This window comes from Myripristis murdjan, chromosome 13, assembly GCF_902150065.1.
Source record: "Myripristis murdjan chromosome 13, fMyrMur1.1, whole genome shotgun sequence".
Taxonomy (NCBI): domain Eukaryota; kingdom Metazoa; phylum Chordata; class Actinopteri; order Holocentriformes; family Holocentridae; genus Myripristis; species Myripristis murdjan.
The window spans coordinates 41,115,777-41,132,983 of record NC_043992.1 but is presented as its reverse complement, the minus strand read 5'-3'; the positions used below and the strand labels follow the sequence as shown (position 1 = coordinate 41,132,983).

The window sequence follows — 17,207 nt, the reverse complement described above, 5'->3', positions numbered from 1 at the left end:
TGCGTAACTGCCGTTACCGCTGTTTCCATGACAACAAACTCCGGAGACCGAAATATAACGTTTCTTTCTGTCAGACAAGACAGAACAGGGGTTTTGGTTTAACATATATGGCGCTGGATGTTCAAATGAGAAAAAAACGAATATTTATAATGTGAAATCTGAACTTTTCTCCGACTGAGCAGCAGCACGCAAAGCATTTTGGGATACGGGAGGCCGAGAAGGATAGTCGCGGTGCATCCTCCGAATCGGCTACCAACGGCTGGAAAGGAGGACGCATTTGAAGGATCCTTCGGCTTTGGATGAATTGGGACAGGCCTTCGCGCAGTGTTGTGACGTAACTGGCCTTCAAATGCGGACTTAGAAGGATGCAGACCCTGAATTGGGACACAGCTTCTGTGTTTCAAACCAGCCAATCACAGTACAGTGTTTTTTATCTTTTTTTTTTGCATATATTTTAGCCAATCAGAGCAATCAGACCGGTCAGGTGACACGAGGCAAATCGAGGCGTCTTCAGAAAACAGTGAACCTGATTTAACCAGAACAGAGTGACGTTTACCATCCGAACCCCAAATCACTGGAGACAGAGCATGAAAACCAGTGGTGGAGAGAGAGAGAGGGAGAGAGAGAGGGAGAGAGAGAGAGAGAGAGAGAGAGAGAGAGAGAGAGAGAGGGAGAGAGAGATTACCTGGCAGTGAGAGAGTGGCACAGGTCTCCTTGTTCTTGTTGTTCTTGTCCTTCTTGAACTTCGGGACGAGACGGAACTTGGCACTTCGACTTCGCTTGGAGAAATCTGTCAGCGGACCCTGCAGACAGACAGACAGACAGACAGACAGACAGACAGAGAGACAGAGAGACAGACAGAGGGAGAGAGAGAGAGAGAGAGAGAGAGAGAGAGAGAGAGAGAGAGAGAGAGAGAGATGTCAGGTCTAGCTATTTTTGGTCCATCTTCAGTTTTTGCTTCAGTATCAGTGTTTGGTTTGAATCTTTGAGTGTCCTGCGGTTACAAAACACAACAGATAATCAACAGCACGTCAGTCTGTTGTCACATGAATGACTGAGGCAGAGGTGACAGCTTGTAGTGTTTTCATGCTGCCGCTGGTTCGTCTCCCTCGCATCGGTCCGTCAGTCTAACGGGACAGAACACAGCCGCTTTACCTCGTGGTCCGACGGTTCTATCAGCTGGAACAACCAGGGAACGTCCGCCAGCCTGCGCAGCTGCTGGGCCACGGAGCTCAGAGCCGCGTTCAGCTGCTCCTGCTGAGGAGGATCCAGCTGCTGCAAGGCGACACAGAGAAAACATCACAACCACAACAAGAACCACTGACAGAACCACAGACAGAACCACAACAAGAACCACAGACAGAACCACAGACAGAGACAGATCCCATCCAGAGCTGGAAAACAGTCAAGTGTGCAAATTTGGGTCCTCTTTCTCAGCGCTCTCAGCAGAGGATTGTCAAAGTGAGGAGACACCTACCATGGACATCTTCCCAGCCAGCAGCAGCTCCGTCTCACTGTGCAAAGCCTTGACGTTACTGACCATCTGGATGACAACGCTGCAGCTCAAGGCCTGGAGAGACAGACAGGCAGGCAGACAGGCAGACAGGTCAGGGACAGAAACTGTATATCATCAGACACCAGTTTGAAAGGGGCACAGTTACGAACAGGAAGCTGGACGGGACAGGACAGTAAACATCAGGACAGGGCAGGACAGGACAGTAAACATCAGGACAGGACAGGACATCAGGACAGGACAGGACAGGACAGTAAACATCAGGACAGGGCAGGACAGGACAATAAACATCAGGACAGCACAGTAAACATCAGGACAGGGCAGGACAGGACAATAAACATCAGGACAGGACAGGACAGGACAGTAAACATCAGGACAGGACAGTAAACATCAGGACAGGACAGTAAACATCAGGACAGGACAGGACAGTAAACATCAGGACAGGACAGGACAGTAAACATCAGGACAGGGCAGGACAGGACAGTAAACATCAGGACAGGACAGTAAACATCAGGACAGGACAGTAAACATCAGGACAGGACAGTAAACATCAGGACAAGACAGTAAACATCAGGACAAGACAGTAAACATCAGGGCAGGACAGTAAACATCAGGGCAGGACAGGACAGGACACATCAGGACAGGACGGCGGTGCGTACCCCGGAGCTCTTGGACTTGGCGTAGACCACGTCCATGGCCTTGGAGCTGGCGTTGACGGCGTGAGCGAGCTCCTGCTCCATGCTGTGGTGGGACTGGGCGATCTCTCGAATGCTAAACAGAAAACCCCCAAATCCTCAGAGTCAGCGCTGTAATATCACACTTTTCAAGCTTTCTTCTCATAAATTTGTGATTTTTTTCCTTCACTTTAATCTCAGAGGAAAAGCATTTTTCCCCATAAATGTATTTATTTAATCTCAGAACAGAGATTTTTTTCTTGAAATATTACACCACTCCAGTTTGCTCTAGAATTTTTCCTCCAGTGACCCTAATACGCCGTTGTAAATCGACTGTTTATTCTACCCAAATTTCTAAATTCCCTTCGTGTCTATATGGTGGCAAACGCCTCCGTAGTTCATCACCTACTTAACCACCAAGACGACTGAAACATGAATACAGAGATGGTCCAGGTGAGTCAACATGTGGTGGCACCTGTGGATGAGGGCTCCTGCTGCCTGGCCAAACTGGCTGACGAGTGACGCCTCTTCCTCAGAGACGATCTCTGGCTGGGAGGAGAGGGGGGGCTGCGGGGGCTGAGGGGGCGGAGCCCGGGGAAACTCGCACTTCTGCTTGTCCTCCCATGACTTCAGCGTGCTCTCGAAGGCCTGGAAGACACGGTGGAGTCAGAGACCCGAGTCCTGTCCTGCCGGGCGGTCTGGTGTTTTCTGCTGGTTCTTATTCTGCTGTACTCTACTTCTACTTTTTAATTACTGCAAATGCAACAGATTGTGCAGATTCATAAGATTATCTCGCCTAACTTTACAAAATAAGCATCAGTCAATAGAAGAAAAACATAACAAAATGCAATAATAAATCACTCTTAAGCGGTGTGTGTGTGTGTGTGTGAGCTCTTTGCTTTAAGGGAGACTTTTCAGGTGACCTGTAATCCCACTAAACTTGTTGTCTGCACTGTGCATGAATAACTGAAGACAATTTTAATTTGTCCTAACTTTAGACTGAAGATGGGAGGTTTCTGTGACATGGTCCCTCAGTCTCATCCTGGCCCCTGACCCCTGACCCTTGGCCCCTGACTCCTGACTCGTGACCCCTGACTCCTGGCCCCTGGTGTTTCTGGACACCTAAAAGTCTCACCCGGTCCCTGGTCAGGGTCTGGGTCCGGTTCTTGTGGATGATCTTGATGTAGCCCGGCGGCTGGATCCACGCCTCCCCGTCCACCTGCACCGGGACGCCCTCGTCGCCCAGGATGGTGATCTTCACTGTCCGACACTGAGACAGGGAGCAGGACAGCGTGAGACACTTGGACAGCAGGGGAGGAATGTTTCACAAAATTCATGGTTTCCTTTGGAGCGACATAGCAGTGCCACAGGTCGGGATGTAAATGCCTGAAAATTTCCTTGATTTAAAAAAAAAAAAAATCAAATTAATTAAAACAAAATAAAGTAGTTTTTTTTTATTTTTTTTAGTTTGAACAGTGATGGAGCTCCAGCTGACCGTCCTCTGGGCTGCAACAGCAGCTTATTAAAACTGACATCAAGTCTGATCTGTTTGATGGTGATGATGATGATGATGGTGATGATGTTGGTGATGGTGATGATGTTGGTGATGGTGATGATGTTGGTGATGGTGATGATGTTGGTGATGGTGACGTGATGTTGGTGATGATGTTGGTGATGGTGATGATGTTGGTGATGATGTTGGTGATGGTGATGATGTTGGTGATGGTGACGTGATGTTGGTGATGATGTTGGTGATGGTGATGATGTTGGTGATGATGATGGTGATGGTGATGATGTTGGTGATAATGTTGGTGATGGTGATGATGTTGGTGATGGTGATGATGCTGGTGATGGTGATGATGTTGGTGATGGTGATGATGTTGGTGATGGTGACGTGATGTTGGTGATGATGTTGGTGATGGTGATGATGTTGGTGATGGTGACGTGATGTTGGTGATGATGTTGGTGATGATGATGATGTTGGTGATGGTGACGTGATGTTGGCGATGATGTTGGTGATGGTGACGTGATGTTGGTGATGATGTTGGTGATGGTGATGTGATGTTGGTGATGATGTTGGTGATGGTGATGATGTTGGTGATAATGTTGGTGATGGTGATGATGTTGGTGATAATGTTGGTGTTGGTGATGATGTTGGTAATGTTGGTGTTGGTGATGATGTTGGTGATGGTGATGATGGTGGTGATGGTGATGATGTTGGTGATAGTGATGATGTTGGTGATGGTGATGATGTTGGTGATGGTGACGTGATGTTGGTGATGATGTTGGTGATGGTGATGATGTTGGTGATGGTGATGATGTTGGTGATGGTGACGTGATGTTGGTGATGATGGTGATGGTGACGTGATGTTGGTGATGATGTTGGTGATGGTGACGTGATGTTGGTGATGATGTTGGTGATGGTGATGATGTTGGTGATGGTGATGATGTTGGTGATGGTGATGATGTTGGTGTTGGTGATGATGTTGGTGATGATGTTGGTGATGATGGTGATGGTGACGTGATGTTGGTGATGATGTTGGTGATGGTGACGTGATGTTGGTGATGATGTTGGTGATGGTGATGATGTTGGTGATGGTGATGATGTTGGTGTTGGTGATGATGTTGGTGATGATGTGATGGTGATGATGTTGGTGATGGTGATGATGTTGGTGATGGTGACGTGATGTTGGTGATGGTGACGTGATGTTGGTGATGATGTTGGTGATGGTGATGATGTTGGTGATGATGTTGGTGATGGTGATGATGTTGGTGATGATGTGATGGTGATGATGTTGGTGATGGTGATGATGTTGGTGATGGTGACGTGATGTTGGTGATGATGTTGGTGATGGTGACGTGATGTTGGTGATGATGTTGGTGATGATGTGATGGTGATGATGTTGGTGATGGTGACGTGATGTTGGTGATGATGTTGGTGATGGTGATGATGTTGGTGATGATGTGATGGTGATGATGTTGGTGATGGTGACGTGATGTTGGTGATGATGTTGGTGATGGTGACGTGATGTTGGTGATGATGTTGGTGATGGTGATGATGTTGGTGATGATGTTGGTGTTGGTGATGGTGATGGTGATGATGTTGGTGATGATGTTGGTGATGGTGATGATGTTGGTGATGATGTTGGTGTTGGTGATGGTGACGTGATGTTGGTGATGATGTTGGTGATGGTGATGATGTTGGTGATGGTGACGTGATGTTGGTGATGATGTTGGTGATGGTGATGATGTTGGTGATGGTGACGTGATGTTGGTGATGATGTTGGTGATGGTGACGTGATGTGGCGTCACAGTTAGCTAGCTGTGTGTCTGCGCTCAGAGCAGCTGGTTCTCTGGTTGGCCTGTAGATTCTGAGGCTCTGGCTGAACTGGGAGCAGTGGGAGCGGTGGGTGGAGTGGGAGCAGAGGGAGCGGTGGGAGCAGAGGGAGCAGAGGGAGCAGTGGGAGCGGTGGGAGCGGTGGGAGCGGTGGGAGCGGTGGGAGCAGAGGGAGCGGTGGGAGCGGTGGGAGCAGAGGGAGCGGTGGGAGCAGTGGGAGCAGTGGGAGCAGAGGGAGCAGTGGGAGCGGTGAGTGCAGTGGGAGCGGTGGGAGCGGTGGGAGCAGTGGACTGCACAGGTGGACTGGACAGGTGGACAGACCTGTGCGATGCGGTGGTGCTGCAGGTTGATGACTCTGGACACGGCCATCTGCATGCTGCCGAACACGGCCACCACCTCCAGGATCTTATCATCGAACGACGGAGCGGTGAACGTCTGCAGGCGCACACACACACACACACACACACACACACACACACATTCATCTGAGTTCATGTCTTAAATCATCAGAAACCGTCTGAATCTTAAACTGTGACTTTGGCTGTTCACTCGTCTGTACGAGCACGCTCAGAACGTCCCGTCAGAGAGTCTGCAGTCCTTAGGGAAGAACAAGACACCTCACAATGCCAACACGCACACACACACACACACACACACACACACACAGGGTCTTACATCGTCCTCCTTGGTTCCTCCCCAGAAGTTGGTTCCTCCAGCGTAGCTCGGGATGTTTAACACAGCGATGCCCTGCAGGCTGGGGAGGGGGATGGGACGGCCATCACACTGCAAACACACACGCACACACACACACACACACACACACACACACACACACACACACACACACACACAGAGGGAGAGAAAGAGAGAGAGTTAAGTAAAAACTCTTTGAAGTTCTTGCTCTGTTCCAGGTTCTTGAAAGTCCTCAGACATTGTTCTTATGTTCTTTTCAGTTCTTGTATGTTCTTGGTTCTTTACAGGTGGTTTTCCACCCAAACCACCTGGGCACAGTCCCAGGAACGTCTTTAAGAGGAAAGGTTCCTTCTGCCTCTTGCTCTCTAAAGACCTGTGAAACTGTGCGTTCTTGCATGTTCTTAGAGGTTCCTGTATGTTCTCTGCACTTTGTGGCTAATTTGCTTTGGTAACTGCCCCACCTGGGCGGCAGGTCACCTGTCTGGTCACTAGTCAGGGGGCGTGGCCCTGCGCTGTTCTGCTTTATTTGTTGTAACCAGGGATTTTTGGATCTAAATAATCCTGGTTCCTGGTTGTTTCGTCTTCTCACCTCCAGCAGAACCCTCTGTTCCAGGTTCTTATAGGTTCTGTGCAGCAGCTCCTTGGTTCCAAGAACTCCATACCACATCATGTTCTTAGTGCGACTCCTGGACACACACACACACACACACACACACACAGCATTCAGTTTATCAGTATATCGCAGAGAGCTGATAAAAAGTGAGGTTTTTATCAGGAGCCCTGATGTCACGGATCGTTTCTTTTATTATTGTTTCTGTCTTTTCGGTTCTACCTGCACTTCTCGGGGTGCTCGTCTCTCTTGTTGTTGAAGTCCAGGGAGATTTTGGCGTCCAGGCCGATGCCGAAGTAGTTGTTCATCACACACTTCTCTGTGTAGCAGTCCCTGCAGGAGGACACACACACACACCTTGAGGCTGCGCTGTAGACGTGTCAACACATCAGGAGCATATCAGGAACATGTCAGGAACATGTCAGGAACATATCAGGAACATGTCAGGAACATGTCAGGAACATATCAGGAACATATCAGGAACATGTCAGGAACAGGTCAGGAACAGGTCAGGAACATGTCAGGAACATGTCAGGAACATATCAGGAACATGTCAGGAACATGTCAGGAACATATCAGGAACATGTCAGGAACATGTCAGGAACATATCAGGAACATATCAGGAACATGTCAGGAACAGGTCAGGAACAGGTCAGGAACAGGTCAGGAACACGTCAGGAACACGTCAGGAACACGTCAGGAACATGTCAGGATCAGGTCAGGAACAGGTCAGGAACAGGTCAGGAACATGTCAGGAACAGGTCAGGAACATGTCAGGAACATGTCAGGAACACGTCAGGAACATGTTGGGTACATGTCAGGATCAGATCAGGAACATATCAGGAACAGGTCAGGAACATGTCAGGAACATGTCAGGATCAGATCAGGAACATATCAGGAACAGGTCAGGAACATGTCAGGAACATGTCAGGAACAGGTCAGGATCAGATCAGGAACATGTCAGGAACATGTCAGGAACATGTCAGGATCAGATCAGGAACATGTCAGGAACATATCAGGAACATGTCAGGATCAGATCAGGAACATGTCAGGAACATGTCAGGATCAGATCAGGAACATGTCAGGAACATATCAGGAACATGTCAGGATCAGATCAGGAACATGTCAGGAACATGTCAGGAACATGTCAGGAACAGGTCAGGAACAGGTCAGGAACATGTCAGGAACATATCAGGAACATGTCGGGAACATGTCGGGAACATGTCGGGAACATGTCAGGAACATGTCAGGAACATGTCAGGAACATGTCAGGAACATGTCAGGAACACGTCAGGAACATGTCGGGAACATGTCAGGAACATGTCGGGAACATGTCAGGAACATGTCAGGAACATGTCAGGAACATGTCAGGAACAGATCAGGAACACGTCAGGAACATGTCGGGAACATGTCAGGATCAGATCAGGAACATGTCAGGAACATATCAGGAACATGTTGGGAACATGTCAGGCTGCAAGGCATGACGATATGAGGACGCAGCATCAACAGGTGGACTGAAGGTTTCTACTCGTTTCCACTCGGAAGGAAACTCTTCTGCTCTTGACCACAACATCTACACATCACCACATCACCACAACTAAACAACTAAAAACAGCTGGGAACAAAATATTTTAGTTGAACTGAAGTGAGAATAAAAACTATAAACAGGAAATGCTAACCACTGAGAAAGTGGAGGAAGGAAGAAAAAGCAGAGTCTCACATGTTGTCAGGATCACAGCTGAACGGGTCGGCGTTCACCAGCAGGCGACTGATCACAGAGCTGCTGGACAGAGAGCCAGAGATACCAGCCCTGAAGCCTGCGCACACACACACACACACACACACACACACACACACCAAATCACAAAATAAGACACATTATAAGTCACTACAAAGACGACCGACTCAGGTTGTTTGTGGAGACACAGCTCTTACCAGGATAGAGGATCTTTGTGTTCAGCATGGGCATGTTGTCCCGACTTCCTGTCTGGACAGGAAGTGACGCGGAGCTGCCCAACGACAGGCTGCCCTTGCTGATCAGCTTCTCACAGGGTGTCTTACTGACTGTGGAGACAGACAGACAGACAGACAGACAGACAGGTCACATGTTGAGCTCAGCTGTCTTACTGATGCTGGGCATGAGAGTCCATCGACCATAAACCATTTCACTGCAGACAGAGACTTTTGTCCAACTGGACGTCGCTGGAGAAAATGACCTCTAGTGACCTCTAGGAGAATCACAGCCTCATCAAACTTCACAGACACAAACTAGAGAGCGAGGCCGTTCAGAGGAGCTCTGCTTCTCCAGCTGGACTGACAGGGAGGGCCAGTTTCTGACACATTTACACGATACAACGCTCAACATCCAGTCACAGGGAAATACAGTTCTTACAGAAATCTGTAAATGTCAATATCAAAGCCTGAAATGCGTGCACACACTCGTACACACACTCCTGCATAAACATGTACACTCACACGTACACACACTCACACATTTACTGCATTGATTTAATGTATATCTGCTCTTTTTTGTTGGTTTGTTGACATTTTTTGACAAAGTTTTTTTTTTTTTTTTTTTTGTCATGAAATTTTGAGGTGGGATTCTCCTATAAGCCTCCAGGGGGTTTCTGTATCTCACCTGCACAATCTTTTGCTATGTCATTTTTGTTCTGATGTTTTGCTTTTATTGTGCAAATAAATAAAATAAAATAAAATAAAATGAAATAAATAAATAAATAAAAAATTCTGTGGCGTTTCTCAAGGTCTTGGTGTCCTAATGTGGGATTTTGGAGGATTTTTGACCGTTGTGAACTTTTTAATTCTCCAGTGGTCAAAAATGGTTAAATTTACACCAAATCACAAATCAGAATATTTTCTAAGTCCTAATACACTCGACACAAAACACACACGGTGTTTATTCCAGATTTATGACTAGAATAACCTGACACTGTAATCTGCAGCTTCCCAGCTTTCATATGTTCATCACTGAAATAATCCCATCAGAGAGGGAGAGGTGGGACGGACCTCTGCGTGCGCTGCGGGTCCTCGAGCTGTACGACGACTGCACTGACACTTTGTCCTCCTCTTCCTCCTCCTCCTCTTCCTCCTCCTCCACCACCGCCACCTCCTCCACCTCCTCCTCCTCCGCCGCTCCTCGCAGAGCAAACACCTCCTGCGTCTGGGCGTTCTGCTCGTCCACCGCTGGGAGAGAGAGAGAGAGACAGTGTGAATATGAATACTGTCATAATGAAATCCATTTTATTTATTGACTTATTTACTTATTAATTACTTACTGTTTTGTGTTTGTGTTAATCTGTTAATCTGTGTTAATCTGTGTTAACCTTTTGGGATGATGCAGTGAGCGTCTCACCTTTCTCTGTGTGCTCTATAATCTGCCGGATGGCTTTCTTCAGGCTGTTGGCTCGCAGCATCAGCTGCTCCCGCGGCTTAAAGATGGCCGCCGCCGCCGAGGAGGAGGTGGTGGTGCGGGGGGAGCAGGAGGCGGAGGTGGGCGGGGCCTGGAGAGGAGACGGCAACACGACTCCCTCGCCCTCCTCCTGCTCCTCGGCGATGGTGGGGGGCGGGGCCGGGGGCAGCGCGGTGGAGGCCGCCGCCTCCTCGTTCAGCGTCTTCAGCAGAGAGTCCAGCTTCTCCTTCAGGACGCCGCACTGACCAGCACGCACACACAGTGAGCACACGCACGGGACGCTAGGCCCCGCCCACACGCCTTCTGAACGCTAGGCCCCGCCCACACCCCTTCTGAACTCTAGGCCCCGCCCACACGCCTTCTGAAGTGTAGGCCCCGCCCACACGGCTTCTGAACTCTTTGCCCCGCCCACACGCCTTCTGAACTCTAGGCCCCGCCCACACGCCTTCTGAAGTGTAGGCCCCGCCCACACGGCTTCTGAAGTGTAGGCCCCGCCCACACGGCTTCTGAACTCTTTGCCCCGCCCACACGCCTTCTGAACTCTAGGCCCCGCCCACACGCCTTCTGAAGTGTAGGCCCCGCCCACATGGCTTCTGAAGTGTAGGCCCCGCCCACACGCCTTCTGAATTTTCTGCCCTGCCGACACGCCTTCTGAACTGCAGGCCCCGCCCACACTCCTTCTGAACTCCAGGCCCCGCCCACACTCCTTCTGAACTCTCTGCCCCGCCCACACTCCTTCTGAACTCTCTGCCCCGCCCACACGCCTTCTGAACTCCAGGCCCCGCCCACACTCCTTCTGAACTCTAGGCCCCGCCCACACTCCGTCTGAACTCTTTGCCCCTCCAACATGCCTTCTGAACTCTTTGCCCCGCCCACACACCTTCAGAACTCCAGGCCCCGCCCACACTCCTTCTGAACTCTCTGCCCCGCCCACACGCCTTCTAAACTCCAGGCCCCGCCCACACTCCTTCTGAACTCTCTGCCCCGCCCACACGCCTTGGTGAAGTCATTAAAATATTAACATTATTTCTGACATTTTTACAGAGTAACCAGTAACCACCTTCCTGACACTACATCTGTCTGTCAGTCTGTAATCTGATGTAATCTGATGTAGTCTGATGTAGTCTGATGTAATCTGATGTAGTCTGATGTAATATGATGCAGTCTGAAGTAATCTGATGTAGTCTGATGTAGTCTGATGTAATCTGATGTAGTCTGATGTAATCTGATGTAGTCTGATGTAGTCTGATGTAATCTGATGTAGTTTGATGTAATCTGATGTAGTTTGATGTAATCTGATGTAGTCTGATGTAGTTTGATGTAATCTGATGTAGTTTGATGTAATCTGATGTAGTCTGATGTAGTCTGATGTAATCTGATGTAGTCTGATGTAGTCTGATGTAATCTGATGTAATCTGTGAGGGCTGTGTACCTTTTTGGCCATGGCCTCTGACTCCTCCGAGCTCTCGGTGGTTTTCTCGTAGGCTTTTCCAACGCGAGCCACAAAGTCCTTCACCGTCTCACACAGAACCCTGCACACACACACACACACACACACACACACACACACAAAATAAGGACCTATCCATTTGCCATCATGGTGCCCGTCTAACCTCCTAATATCTAACAGACTGAGACTAGAACCAAATAAACAGGCAGACAGACAGACAGACAGACAAACAGACAGACAGGTAAAGAGGCGCACTTGGCGGAGGAGATGACGACAGAGTGCTGGTCTGAGGTCAGGATCTTGGACAGGTGAGCAGCCACTGAGTCTTCATAGGTGAGAATCTGCTGCACCTGCAGACACACACACACACACACACACACACACACACACGTTCAGAGCCAGGTGTGTGTTGGCGTCACACACACAGACCTGTCGGGGATCACTCATCATCCTACATCAGTAACAGAGAGGATGGAGATTTACCGGCTACCAGCCGGCGGGGGGAAAGGGGAAATGATGTCACTTCCTGTTACCTCAGAGTCCTCGCTGCAGTCCTCGGTGACGGTGGAGGCGGAGTGTTGCCGTGGAAACTTGGTCTCGTAAACCATAATACTCCATCTGCAGGAGGAGAGAGGAGTTACCTCAGGAGGGAAAACCTGCTCTGACATCAGCTGACCTGCAGGGCTGCAGTGAGCTCAGCACATCTATCACCAATCAATCAATCAATCAATCAATCAATCAATCACTGTATAAAATGAAAAGAAAATAACCGACAGCCCAAAAAACTCCAAAGTATTAAATTTATATTGATATGAACAGAAAAGTAAGACAGTGTGAGCGTCCTCGGTGAGTCTCTTTTTATTAAAGGCACGAGGCTCAGTGCTCATTAGTCTCAGTCTTTTGAACAACACACACTTTACTTTTAGCCATATTTTAGTCATCTGAAATCTTTTAGGCTTAGTCCCCCCCCAACTTTCAGTCAGTCCGTCAGCCTGAGAGGCAGCAGCCTGATGAAAACCTCCTCAGGTGAAAGCCAGTGAGTCATTTATCACAGCACCTGTTCACCAAGCACAAGGCTGGAATATGAAAACCAATATTTTCCCTGCTTGGTCCAAAACCTGCCTCTTTCAGCTCTCTGTTTAAGCTAACAGCTAATGAGACAGTGAGGGAGAGAGAGGACAGACCACAGGAGGAGCAGATACTGAGCTTTTTATTCTTTCAAAAAGTCTGTCAGGATATTAATGTCAGAAATAGTTCATATTTTACTGATATTTTGAGTTTGTCTCTTGATAGATATCTATTTTTTTTTTTTGCATTTTCAGTTGCATTATTTTGTGGCATAGTTTCATTTAATTTTCTTATTTGATCTAAAAGGGACAGTGTACAGCTCAAACATATACTGTATGTCACTATTTGATGCCATATCTTGCTTTGTTTTTTGTTGACACTACAATAAATGTGTTTTTTGAAGAATAGTTTGAAAGTATTTCCTCTAGTTTTAGAGCTTCGTTTGAGTTTCTAGTTCTTGTAAAGCTGCTTTGATGGACTTGATTAGAACAGTGAGCACAGACATTTGGTGAGAGGTTACCTGTCCAGCATCTTGGTGCTGGCTCGCTCCAGTTTCTCCAGGATCTGAGGCAGCTGCGTGTCGTCGTCGCAGGCCGAGCCCCAGCCCAGCACGCGGGCCAGGTCGTTCCCCGTGCCCAGCGGCAGCACGCCCAGCTGGCACTGCAGCGACACACACACACACACACACACTGTTCACACTTCAGCTCACTTCAGCACACACACACACTCCCAGCCTGAACCCACCCTTTACTGCCACACAGTGAAGTGCTTTATGTTTTCGCTTTGTTTGTGAAAAAAAAAAAGAAGAAGGAGCCAGAACATGAAAAACTTTAAAAACCCCTCAACTAGAATGTGACTTTAACCCCCATTCATGTTGCATAAACATTAACAGAGAGAGAGAAAGAGAGAAAGAAAGAGAGAGTTGGGCATCATGACCAGAGTGGGATGTTCCTTTCTGCTGCTGTAATCTGAGCCTTTGTCTCAAGTTTCCGCTCATAATCGACACAGAAGGCAGTTAAGATGTTTGTCTGAGCAGAGAGGAAGGAAAGGCCGACGGCTGAGCGTTAAAATCAAAGTTACAGGAGAAAAACATCATGAGAGAGAAGCTCATCAGGGAGGAGAGCTGTGATGCAGTTCCCTTCCAGCGCAGCAGGGGGCGATGCTGATCCAGCAGAGAGTCAGAGCGGGGCTTAACTGACTTCACATCACATCACAGAGGCTGAGCACACACACACACACACACACACACACACACACACACACACACACCTGTTTGTGCAGGGTGAGCGTGTCGATCTCAGACAGAACCCAGCCGACGCTGCCGTCTCCTCCACACACCAGGATCCTGAAGGTATCAAACTTCTGGAACAACCGCAGACTGAGAGAGAGAGAGAGAGAGAGAGAGAGAGAGAGAGAGAGAGAGGGAGAGAGAGAGAGAGAGAGAGAGAGAGAGAGAGAGGGAGGGAGGGAGCGAGAGAGAGAGGGAGGGAGCGAGATGTCATGCTATCTCTATCAGCCTTGTATGTGTTTGCACATAAACTAATTCACACACACACACACTCACACTCACACTCACACACACACACACACACACACGCTCACACACACACACACACACACACACTCTCCGTCCCTCACCCCAGGTGTGGCCCTCCGTTCATCAGGTCGAACACCTGCGCCGGGTTCAGCAGCTGCTTGAAGCGTCGCAGGAACTTCACTCCCTGATTGTCTCCACTTTTAGAATTAACAAACACCAGCAGGGGACTGGTGCAGGAGGGGGGGCAGGACGCCTTCCAGAACCCTGCAGAACAACACGCAGAACACAGTCACAAGACGCAGAACACAGTAAGAATACGCAGAACAACACGCAGAACACAGTCACAACCTACAGAACACAGTCACAACCAACAGAACACAGTCACAACCTCCAGAACAGTCACAACCTATAGAACACAATCACAACCTACAGAACACAGTCACAACACGCAGAACACACTCACAACACGCAGAACACAGTCACAACACGCAGAACACACTCACAACACGCAGAACACAATCACAACACGCAGAACACACTCACAACACGCAGAACACAATCACAACACGCAGAACACAATCACAACACGCAGAACACAATCACAACACGCAGAACACACTCACAACACGCAGAACACAGTCACAACCTACAGAACACAGTCACAACCTACAGAACACAGTCACAACCTACAGAACACAGTCACAACCTACAGAACACAGTCACAACCTACAGAACACAATCACAACCTACAGAACACAATCACAACACGCAGAACACAGTCACAACCTACAGAACACAGTCACAACCTACAGAACACAATCACAACACGCAGAACACAGTCACAACCTACAGAACACAGTCACAACCTACAGAACACAGTCACAACCTACAGAACACAGTCACAACCTACAGAACACCGTCACAACCTACAGAACACAATCACAACCTACAGAACACAGTCACAACCTACAGAACACAGTCACAACCTACAGAACAGTCACAACCTATAGAACACACTCACAACACGCAGAACACAGTCACAACCTACAGAACACAGTAACAACCTACAGAACACAATCACAACACGCAGAACACACTCACAACACGCAGAACACAATCACAACACGCAGAACACAATCACAACACGCAGAACACACTCACAACACGCAGAACACACTCACAACACGCAGAACACAGTCACAACCTACAGAACACAGTCACAACCTACAGAACACAGTCACAACCTACAGAACACAATCACAACCTACAGAACACAATCACAACACGCAGAACACAATCACAACACGCAGAACACACTCACAACACGCAGAACACACTCACAACACGCAGAACACAATCACAACACGCAGAACACACTCACAACACGCAGAACACAATCACAACACGCAGAACACAGTCACAACCTACAGAACACAGTCACAACCTACAGAACAGTCACAACCTACAGAACACAATCACAACACGCAGAACACAGTCACAACCTACAGAACACAGTCACAACCTACAGAACACAGTCACAACCTACAGAACACAATCACAACACGCAGAACAGTCACAACCTACAGAACACAGTCACAACCTACAGAACACAGTCACAACCTACAGAACACAGTCACAACCTACAGAACACAATCACAACCTACAGAACACAGTCACAACCTACAGAACACAGTCACAACCTACAGAACACAGTCACAACCTACAGAACACAATCACAACACGCAGAACACAATCACAACACGCATAACACAGTCACAACCTACAGAACACAGTCACAACCTACAGAACACAATCACAACACGCAGAACACAATCACAACACGCAGAACACAGTCACAACACGCAGAACACAATCACAACATGCAGAACACAGTCACAACCTACAGAACACAGTCACAACACGCAGAACACAGTCACAACCTACAGAACACAGTCACAATACGCAGAACACAGTCACAACACGCAGAACACAGTCACAACCTACAGAACACAGTCACAACCTACAGAACACAGTCACAACCTACAGAACACAGTCACAACCTACAGAACACAGTCACAACACGCAGAACACAGTCACAACCTATAGAACACAGTCACAACCTATAGAACACAGTCACAACCTACAGAACACAGTCACAACACACAGAACACAGTCACAACCTACAGAACACAGTCACAACACGCAGAACACAGTCACAACACGCAGAACACAGTCACAACCTACAGAACACAGTCACAACCTACAGAACACAATCACAACCTATAGAACACAGTCACAACACGCAGAACACAGTCACAACCTACAGAACACAATCACAACCTATAGAACACAGTCACAACCTACAGAACACAATCACAACACGCAGAACACAGTCACAACCTACAGAACACAGTCACAACCTACAGAACACAGTCACAACCTACAGAACACAGTCACAACCTACAGAACACAATCACAACCTATAGAACACAGTCACAACCTACAGAACACAATCACAACACGCAGAACACAGTCACAACCTACAGAACACAATCACAACACGCAGAACACAGTCACAACCTACAGAACATAGTCACAACCTACAGAACACAGTCACAACCTACAGAACACAATCACAACCTATAGAACACAGTCACAACACGCAGAACACAGTCACAACCTACAGAACACAATCACAACCTATAGAACACAGTCACAACACACAGAACACAGTCACAACCTACAGAACACAGTCACAACCTACAGAACACAGTCACAACCTATAGAACACAGTCACAACCTATAGAACACAGTCACAACCTACAGAACACAGTCACAACCTACAGAACACAGTCACAACCTACAGAACACAGTCACAACCTACAGAACACAGTCACA

At 48.1% G+C, this 17,207-nt stretch overlaps 2 protein-coding genes across 5 annotated transcripts in view; one reads left to right on the top strand and one right to left on the bottom strand.

Annotated features, from left to right (window-relative positions):
- The window catches only part of LOC115369788 (NACHT, LRR and PYD domains-containing protein 12-like), a 322,926-nt gene that overhangs the window by 259,390 nt on the left and 46,329 nt on the right, over positions 1–17,207 (top strand). The gene's annotated exons all lie outside the window — the stretch shown is intronic.
- dgkd (diacylglycerol kinase delta) overlaps positions 1–17,207 on the bottom strand; it is a 46,242-nt gene that overhangs the window by 5,778 nt on the left and 23,257 nt on the right. For all 4 annotated transcript variants that reach the window (XM_030066536.1, XM_030066537.1, XM_030066539.1 and 1 more), the window contains exons 9-28: positions 14,411–14,573; positions 14,042–14,150; positions 13,293–13,432; positions 12,238–12,322; positions 11,960–12,054; positions 11,687–11,786; positions 10,198–10,495; positions 9,852–10,028; positions 8,763–8,891; positions 8,548–8,644; positions 7,050–7,160; positions 6,807–6,903; positions 6,200–6,307; positions 5,846–5,959; positions 3,323–3,457; positions 2,663–2,835; positions 2,173–2,284; positions 1,478–1,570; positions 1,156–1,275; positions 686–803 (exon numbers count right to left, since the gene is read on the bottom strand). In XM_030066536.1, coding sequence (XP_029922396.1) covers positions 686–803; positions 1,156–1,275; positions 1,478–1,570; positions 2,173–2,284; positions 2,663–2,835; positions 3,323–3,457; positions 5,846–5,959; positions 6,200–6,307; positions 6,807–6,903; positions 7,050–7,160; positions 8,548–8,644; positions 8,763–8,891; positions 9,852–10,028; positions 10,198–10,495; positions 11,687–11,786; positions 11,960–12,054; positions 12,238–12,322; positions 13,293–13,432; positions 14,042–14,150; positions 14,411–14,573 — 2,574 coding nt within the window. The remainder of the gene's footprint in view (positions 1–685; positions 804–1,155; positions 1,276–1,477; positions 1,571–2,172; positions 2,285–2,662; positions 2,836–3,322; positions 3,458–5,845; positions 5,960–6,199; positions 6,308–6,806; positions 6,904–7,049; positions 7,161–8,547; positions 8,645–8,762; positions 8,892–9,851; positions 10,029–10,197; positions 10,496–11,686; positions 11,787–11,959; positions 12,055–12,237; positions 12,323–13,292; positions 13,433–14,041; positions 14,151–14,410; positions 14,574–17,207) is intronic.